The sequence below is a fragment of the Trichechus manatus genome, unplaced genomic scaffold (assembly GCF_000243295.1).
Source record: "Trichechus manatus latirostris isolate Lorelei unplaced genomic scaffold, TriManLat1.0 scaffold00004, whole genome shotgun sequence".
Classification (NCBI taxonomy): Eukaryota; Metazoa; Chordata; class Mammalia; order Sirenia; family Trichechidae; genus Trichechus; species Trichechus manatus.
Window position 1 is genome coordinate 13891029 of NW_004443940.1, and position 9294 is coordinate 13900322.

A 9294-nucleotide genomic window follows, 5' to 3' on the forward strand; every position below is an offset into this window, starting at 1 on the left:
GAAATCTCAAATGAAACAGAAGAGATAAGCAGGGAATATTTACCGAGGGAGCAAGTGGTGAATTTTCACGACTGACTAATGAACTTCGTTGATATCAGGTTATGTGGCTGGGCCTCGGTCCTGATAAAGGAGTTTGCTGGGTGTGTCAGTGATATAGACATAGTCTTTTCCAAAGTGATAGTTCTGAGAAGAGATTTCCACACCTTAAAGCCAATATAAACGGTAGAAGCTGCAACAGTCAGCTTCGCTTGCTCCAGCTTGTTCTTCCTCCCTGTAGGCAAAATGAAAATTGCTGTGAGTATTTGTTTATGCTTCTTTATACTCTCGTGGTGGCTGTTTGCAGAGAATGTTCATGTCTAATATACTTTGAATTTCAAGGATCTTAGACAAACACTAAGCATCTTCTAAGAGAAGAGCTTAAAATGAAGTTTCTGTGATTTAATTAATGATTTCTTTGGCAGGAATGGAGTCCTGGTGGGGCAGTGGTTAAGAGCTCGGCTGCTAACCAAAAGATCCCAAGTTCGAATCCACCAGCCACTCCTCCTTGGAAACCCTAAAGGGCACTTCTACTCAGTCCTGTAGGGTTACTATGAGTTGGAATTGACTGGACAGCAATGGGTAATGGGTTTTGGCAGGAATAGTGTTAAATATTGAGTTGAATATTTATTTGTCTATTGTCTATTTTTTGAGGTGTTTACTAAAAAAACAGAAAAAAGTTTTGGAAATGTCTAGAGAATTTTAATCTGAAGGATTTTTAATAGCAATTCATTATTATGAACTCTGGAGGAAATGTTGGCATTTTAGAACTGCATTTACTATCCAAAAGATACTTATTCAAAAAATAATATCAACAATGATAATAATAACAATAGCAGCTGTCATTTCCCACGTGCATGTTAGGCACTATGCTAAACATTTCATATGAATAACTCCATCTATTTACTGAAACAATCCTTCGAGCTGTGTATTATTTTCCACATTTTACAGATGAGGAGACTGAGGCCCAAAGGAAGATGGTTTTCCCAAACCAGAAAATGTAAGCTTTAGGCTTGAAGTTTACCCACCATGGGTGCTACCTACAGGACCAACCATGGCAAAATTTATGCAGCCAGCAGGTCTTCAGTGGCTACCCATCTGGTCTTAATTTTCCCCTAAGGGAAGCATTTCTGCCATCACCACCCCCACTCCTCCAGCTGCCTTACACGGTCCCAGTCTCCCATACTTCCACACTGCAGTGTCGTATGGGTGGGGGACTATGTTTTCACCCAGAATGGAATCCCTTCCCTCAGTGTCTGTCCCCTTAGTACTTATTCAGCTGCTGAGGGAGAAAGTAAAATGGTAAGTAATGTGTTAAAGATTGTCACCTTAAAGAGCTACCTCTTCCAAGGGACTCTCCATTCTAAGAGGAGACCTAACCCTGAAGCACAAATGTATAACCAGTGATGTATTAAACACAGTAGTGTTGGATTAGTGGTTATTCTGGGGCAATGGGCACTTCCTGAGCTCTCTCTAATGATACCATGAAGGTGGCTGGTTCTCTATCCACCTGTTCAAGCCTCTGCTTTAGACCCACTAAAATAATATATATAGGAGACTCAATGGTTACTAGAGCTGACCTGAAGTGAGAGAAGATAATTCCCTGTGTGAGTATGCAGGCAGCTATTTGCATATAGGTCTTTGCTAGAGGCTCCGCCCTTAGTCACCAGAAATGTCAGGGGTGGGATGGAAAGGGAAACAAAGTTTCCACTGACAGTTTTTCAAAATGTCTGCCCTTCCCACAGACCTCTTCCATCAACAATTTTTAATGATAGTTCAGTACACTCGGATGTTCAGGAGAAAAGAGCCCCAAACAGGAGTCAGCATGTTGGATCTGCCTCTTACACAACTATAGCAAAATATCAGAACTACCTCAATGTCAGTCTCAGGATCTTTGATTTGATACTTGTCTGATGGTATCACCCAGGCATGGGTTGTAGCAGATTATAGAGGTCCTCTTTGAACTTAGCTTCAAAGGTTAATAATGCCCCCCAAACATCCTACCTTCCTAGTTTCCCTTAAAAACCCATTGTGTGTCTATCACCCACAGGTCCACTTTAGAGCTGTTTTACCTTTTCAGTCTCAAGGAGTAAAGGAATTTTGTGCCAAGAGACACAGCTTGACTCCTGTAATCCAAAGCCAGTGTGAGTCATACCAGGGTGTTCTCGTAGTAAATTCAGTTCTTCCTCACTGCTTGCTTGCCCCAAATTGCTCCTGGCATAAGAACACATGAAGGTTACAATGTTGGGAATGATTGGGAATTGGGTGGAAAAAGTAGAAATCTTTGTCTGATAAATAGTACGAATTTAATAAATGCCTGTTAAATGAGTGAATGTGTGTTTCTCACTTTGGAAGTAGACTATTGACCATTCATGACCACCCGCCAGTGTCTTTAGACATAGGTACGTTCGATATTTGTGATTTTCCTGTCCAGTGTCCCCTAATGGTTCCACCCTTGATGACTACCTTAAGGCAATGATATGACTGGCCTGTTTTTCAGGTGGCATTTCTGGTGGTGCTGGTCATCCTTGGGGCACAATCTCACGGATATGAGGTATGTTGGTTTGTTATGAGCTTTAGCTCTTGGAGATGTTGGGGGAGTAAAGGGAAGGGAATACAAAAAAATTTGAAGGACAGTAGAAAGTCCATATGCTCTATTTGGGATGAAATCGCCAAAATAACCAACAATGGAAACAATAAGGTTGATTATTTCTCTCCAAATGCAATACCTTAAAAAATGTAACCCATTGTGTTAAAATGTTTTCAATCTTATGTCTTCTCTGATATCATTGCTAGTCTCATATATAATATATAGTAAACCATGAGGAAGAGCTTTGCATTCTTATTTTAGCGTAGGCTTTTGGTCTGGGATCCCAGGAGAGAGATTTCAGACTCCAATTCCTTATTCATAGCAGGCAGAAGGCTTTATTTTGCTTGAAGGGGTGGTGGTGGTTACCTTTCAAATGCATATGATTTATGGAGGAACCATTATGTCTTTGTTGTAAATCTAGGTTTATAACATCATCAACCCACTCAACAATGGTGGCAGTGTTCAGGAGACAATGACAATTGACAATGAAAAAAATGCCGCCATCATCAACATCCACGCAGGGTCCTGCTCCTCCACCACAATTTTTGACTACAAACATGTAAGCAGCAAGGGAATCTTCATACTCTTCAGGGCCTGTTGTTTAAAGAGCAGAGGGGCAACCACTTATTATACATTTGTCCTTGTATTACCATTTTAAAATAATTTCCTCACTTTCGCTCTCCCTTTAGATAATTAGGCAATCAAACAAACAAAACCATTTCTAAGAAAAAAATATGACTGGAAATGTACAAATCTGCTTAATCTTTTCAGCAGGAATAGAAGAGGGATGACATTGTCTCTATAAGAGTAATCAAAGCAGTGCCTGGCACACAGGCTTTCAAAACTATTTTGAGAATGAATGGCTGGATGAACGGATGAATGACATAGGGCTTCTAATACAAAACATTATGCAGAAAAAGAACAAACATGAAGACAAACAATCACAAAACAGCAGAAAACCAGAACAACTCTACTTAGTTAATTATGGATATGGGATTTGCAATAAAACCTATTTCTTCTGTAAGAAGAAAAGTATGTTAACTAAAAGCATTAAATTATTTCCAAGTTCTAGTTACTGATATTAACAATAAGTCTCAAACCTGTTTGGAAAACTTACTCTGTCCTTTATCCATTTGTTTGTTTTCCATTTATTCTACCAACGCTAACAGTGAGCCTGCTGTTGACTAGGCTCAGAGCTATGCACTGTGGGTATAGATTGGTCATAGTCCATCTCATTGGACCTTTCGACATACTTTACTTCTTCTTTTCTTGGAGACTTCCTCACATGCCTCCTGCCATTGGTTGGGAGTTCCATGATAGATATGAAAGTAGAGGGTATTTAAAAGAGACGGTTTAAAAGGAAGTTGTCCTGAAATAGTCTGTAAGCAGATGTCAGGGAAATTCCAGAAGTGTCTTTAAATACACAGAATGGTGAAGACTTGGTTTAAGTCTCTTCCACTATCATGAGACTTGACCTCAATCTTTTTTTGAATTTTAGGAACTGGTAGCTTGTGAGAGCTGAAAAATAGGAACTAGAAGAGTTCCAGCATAGGCTGTATAATTATTTGGGATTCTGTAGAAAAATTGTTTTTTCTGACACCAGGATCCTAACTTCCAATCTTAACTTCCAATCCTAACTTCCTCTCACCCATCCTATCTATAGGCAGCTTGGGTTTGAGGTGGGGAAAGGATGGAGAGAACTGGAGAAAGATCAGATGGTAAAGGAGAGGTGAATAGATGAAAAAATGTATGTGTGTGTGTGTGTGTGTGTGTGTGGTGGCCGGTGAGTGTGGTGTGGGTGTGTTTAAGAGAGTTTCTAAAGCAGCTCTGTCCGATAGAACTTTCTTCAATGTTGGAAATGTTCTGTGTTTACACTTTCCAATATGGTAGCCACTAACCAGTTGCAGCTATTACACACTTGAAATGTGCAACAAAAAATATAATTTTATTTAATTTTAATTTGATTTTAAATAGCCACATGTGGCCAGTGACATCGTATTGAGCATCATGGTTCTAAAGAATATTGTATCTGCTCCACATTGGGTTAAGGACAGAATTAAATCAATAGAAAGCAACAGAGAGATGCTGCTTCTTAATCTTTTCAAATCACAGACTACAGGCCCTAGTCCTATTACATGAAAAATGAATTACAAACCATGGGCTTGCACAATTTAAATGACAATATAAATGACAAGTGAACAAATAAAAATAATATGTAAAGAAGCCAAGTGGATAGAATTGATTGCAGACTGTAAAGCAATTATGTACACTTATTGTGCACACTTGAGTCTTTCCTCCAAGGGTCAGACATCATCCTATCCAAGTTCAGAGCCCAGGGAATCAGGGAGGGGCAATAATTCTGTTCTTTCTGCCCCAGGGCTACATCGCTACCAGGTTGCTCTCCAGAAGGGCCTGCTTCATCCTGAAAATGAACCATGAAAATATTCCTGCTCTGGACAAACTCCAACGGTACATCTATGAGAGCCAGGTAATTCTGGTGTCCCTTAGAATATTCTCTGTTCTTGAGCTAGGCAATACCGATGCTACGGAGAAAGATGAACCCTCGTCATTGGAGAATCCTCCATCATATGGAGAAGATCGTAACATTATAATCACCATGGATAATATTATACTTTACAACACTTTTAAGAGGAAGAATACATCTCTTCACTTGACTTCTACCACAAAGACCTAAATACAAGAACTTATAATAAATTACAGTATCTTTATAGAAATGACTAAATAGACTCTCAGAGCAGGGATCTAAGAAATAGTAATTGTCAGAAAAATGAGTGATTTTATAATACTCAATCACACACAGACCCAAAGAAACAATATAGTATAGTGAGAATAAAATATACTGCACTGAGGCTAGAGACCTGAGATTTAATTCTCCCTCCATAACTTCTCATCCATGTCATCTTTGGCATGGGACTTACCAGGTCTGGGTTTTGTTACCACCAAGAGTAAAATAGCATTAGCAATAATGAGACTTTTTTGCAGACCAAGTTTTCAGAAAGAGATGGTGTCTTAAGGGCCCTGGCTGCCTTCTGTTTAATAATCTGAAAGAGGAAAAAAAAAAAAAAAAGCCAAAATTTAGAATAAGGCATACCAAACGGTATTAACGTTACTCTGTTGCACTGATCTAGACTCTGAACACCATGTTCTCCAACAAATACACCTGGGTCAAGTACAATCCTCTGGAGTCCCTGATCACAGACGTGGACTGGTTCCTGTTTGGGTCACCTATTGAGAATCTCTGCAAACACGTCCCCTTGTACAAGGGGGAAGTGGTTGAAAAGATAGGTGAGTATCAATTAATCATTCATTCATCAAATCTTTTCTGCAAGCTCACCATGTGCCATGTGCTCTGCTGGGTGTTGTGTGAAATACAAATAAATGCAAACCTTGGCTCAGTCTGGCTTACTTTGGGAAATAAATACCTGCAATGTGTGGGGATTATGCCAAATGTTAGGGATGAAAAATGAATTAAACTTTAGCCTCCAAAGAACACATAACTTACTGGGGAAGTTGATAAGTAAACAGAGGGGATGGAATGAAAAACTATTTCTGGAGTGGCAAGGAGAAACTATTGGATTCTATTATTCTTTCACATGTAAACATTTAAAGAAGGAAAAAGCCCTTAGATTTTCATATTTTGGAGTCGGTAAAAAGGAAGTTGGGGCCCTAGTGGCACAGTGGTTAAGAGCTCGGCTGCTAACCAAAAGGTCAGCAGTTCGAATCCACCAGCCACTCCTTGGAAACCCTATGGAGCAGTTCTAGTCTGTCCTATAGGGACGCTATGAGTTGGAATTGACTCGACAGCAATAGGTTTGTATTTTTTTTAAAGGAAGTCACTAAGAAACATTCAAAAAATCTAGAATAGAACTGTTCCAGAAAAGAGCAGGTGAAGCACATTGATAGATAGGGAATAAAACCCTAGTTCATCCATGTAACATATGACATGTCACTGCAGGTATTTTTACACAAAGTTTCTAAATATGATAGAGTGGCTAGGGTGAAAGAGAGTCAAGGTGAACAGGTGAATAGAACTGAAGGAATTGCCCAGAGTAGAGGAAGGTAGATAAAAAAGAAAAGAATTAGCATTCGTTACATTTCTACTGTCCATAGAAAATTCTGATCAAGATATTTTTCTTTCAATATGGTCATTTGGACTTATAAATAAAGGCACATATGGATGTCATCAACACAGAATGCCGGAACATCAACCAATATTTAGCCAGTCAGTGTTTCCAGGAATTGTCAGTCTTATCAAAGCTAATATATTATTATCCTTTGGAATACAAATATAGCTCAAATCTTGGGCCACTGAGTTATTATTTATTCTTTAGGGGTATGTTTGCAAACTACAGTCAAAAATTTATGAAATTCATTGATTTGCTGCATTCTAATAATATATTTCTTAATGCTCTTCCTTTGAAAATTTTCCCCTGTTCAGATGATGTTGGCGCTGAAGGCTGTGCAAAGGCTGGGCTCCTGGGCATCTTGGGAATTTCCATCTGTAGAGATAATCACTTTTAAGCATCAGCCCACTGGTTTTGTGTTTTTAAGAGATACACTCTTGGTTTCCACTCAGCAGCTAAATTAAATGCTCCAACTTAGAGATTCAATACTAAAACATAAACACTGTATTTACAGATATCTGGGTGTTTGCTTTTTTTGTAAACAGTGAAGGCAAGCCAAACAATGTTTATGTTCTTTTTATATACCATTATCAAACAGCTTGACTGCTCAGGTAAAGGAAACTATCCCTTTGACAAAGCATCTAGCTTTGAGGGCCATTCACAAGGGCTAGTACAAAACCAGGAAATGCATTTTAGCTAACCAAAGAAACAGACTCAACCTTAATAAACACCATCACGGATATTTGTTTTTCTCGGTAATAGGTGAGGCAGGAGGGAAGAACACCAATCACCCAGGGACAGATGTAACTTACTGGAAATCTTAACAGGGGTGAGAAACTGACCCAGAATACCAAACCAGTATATAGAAAAACAGTTGTCAGGGTTTCAAATAAACTGTGTAATGTGGGAAAATTCCCAGATCATATAGATGGCTCACATGCGGACTGATCAGTTGCATGCGAGTTCAGGACAAAGAAGAACTGGTTTAATAAGAATTGCTACCTGCCGTAGACTAGTCCTAGTCCTGACACCATAAGCTTACTTCTCAATAACCATCGATGAATATATTTTAAGCACTTATCATGTGGTTAGCACTGGATAGGCATGCTGGGGGAAGAGATGCAAGACAAAATTACCATAGTCAAGAAAGTTATTTTCTCACTGGGGAAATAAGATGTTTATGTGAAAACTATTTGTACTAACAGTAAAGAGTAAATAATAAAGTGCCACATGAATGGTAGATTGTGTTACCAGTACCTTTGCGTGTGTAAGTGATGGAACCTAAATTAAATTCGCTGAGGCAAATAAGGGGCATTTATTGTCTCATGCTGCTAACCATGGGAAGGCAGGGATATTCTGGTCTCTGGGTGCTAGAAGGTGGCCAGATGTTCTTTTTCCATGTCAACTCTCCTTCTCACTACATGTCAGCCCCAGTCTCTTACATTGGCTTTCCCTATGAGGACCGAACTGTCGGTTCCCATCTTTCCAGCTTCGTAACCAGAAAGGAAGTAACTTCTCTTAATTCTAATTTCAAATGAGTTCTATTTTTAAAATCTCTAGAAATGACTATAGTTGACCCACTTGGGGCACATTCTTACTCCTGTAGCCAGGAGGAGGGGGAGAGTGTTATGATTGGCAACTTCCATTAGAATCTACTGCTTGTTGTTGTCAGCTGCTGTTGAGTGGGTTCCAACTCACAGCGACCCTATGTACAGCAGAACGAAACACTGTGCCATCCTCACAATCTTTGCTGTGCTTGAGCTCATGGTAGCAGCCACTGTTTCAATCCATCTCATTGAGGGTCTTCTTCTTTTTTGCTGACCATCTACTTGATCAAACAAGATGTCCTTCTCCAGGGACTGGTCCCTCCTAATAACATGTCCAAAGTATGTAAGACGAAGTCTTGCCATCCTTGCTTCTAAGGAGCATTCTGGCTGCTTAAAGATGTGTTACTGTCATCAATTTTTATCACATTATTCTCATTTTTAAAGCAGAACGTTCGCTTCTGCTTTCTCTAAATTAGTTAACCCTGATCATCTGCTCAGTGCTGGTGTCACATTGAATACCTGCCAGGAGTGGACATGCAGATACCTAAAAGGAATGTGCCCCAGTGCAAGCTATAGGAAACTGGGGCTCCAAAAGGAGCTCCTTCTTAAGGGATGAGGAGGATATATACTAACCCTGTTAACTCACTGGATTCACCAACCTGAGACACTCTCTGGATCATCAGGGAGGAAGAGTAAACCTGGACCAAATACAACAAAACATCAAGAATGCTGGAAGACCTGGTCAGGCAACAATAGCTAGCCCATACAGCAGCAAAGAGTCAGGGTGTGAATGTCAAAGGAGTTTTTTCAGGGAGCTGGGTGAGGCTTCTTGATGGAGTTTGTAAAAAAACATCGTGAGGGCAGAGTCTGACCTCCTCTAACTTAACAAGGGGGAAGGAGAATCAAGATCAACAGCCCAAGGCTGATTCCTATGAGGTAGAGGTCAGACATGCCTCCTTTTTCTACTATCCTTATC

At 39.7% G+C, this 9294-nt stretch overlaps 1 protein-coding gene across 1 annotated transcript; it reads left to right on the top strand.

Annotated features, from left to right (window-relative positions):
• The first annotated feature begins 282 nt into the window (after positions 1-282).
• On the top strand, positions 283-7566 carry GKN2 (gastrokine 2). The gene is made up of 6 exons (XM_004369380.2): positions 283-294; positions 2537-2590; positions 3048-3185; positions 5004-5114; positions 5776-5932; positions 7086-7566. Exons 1-6 carry the CDS (start codon positions 283-285, stop codon positions 7166-7168), a joined length of 555 nt encoding a protein of 184 aa, XP_004369437.1. The 3' UTR covers positions 7169-7566.
• Positions 7567-9294: the final 1728 nt, after the last annotated feature.

Excerpts from the sequence above, each read along its gene's own strand:
- GKN2 (XM_004369380.2), top strand. Across the intron at positions 5,115-5,775 it reads GGTACATCTATGAGAGCCAG|ACTCTGAACACCATGTTCTC; the intron begins GTAATTCTGGTG and ends GCACTGATCTAG. Across the intron at positions 5,933-7,085 it reads GGAAGTGGTTGAAAAGATAG|ATGATGTTGGCGCTGAAGGC; the intron begins GTGAGTATCAAT and ends TCCCCTGTTCAG.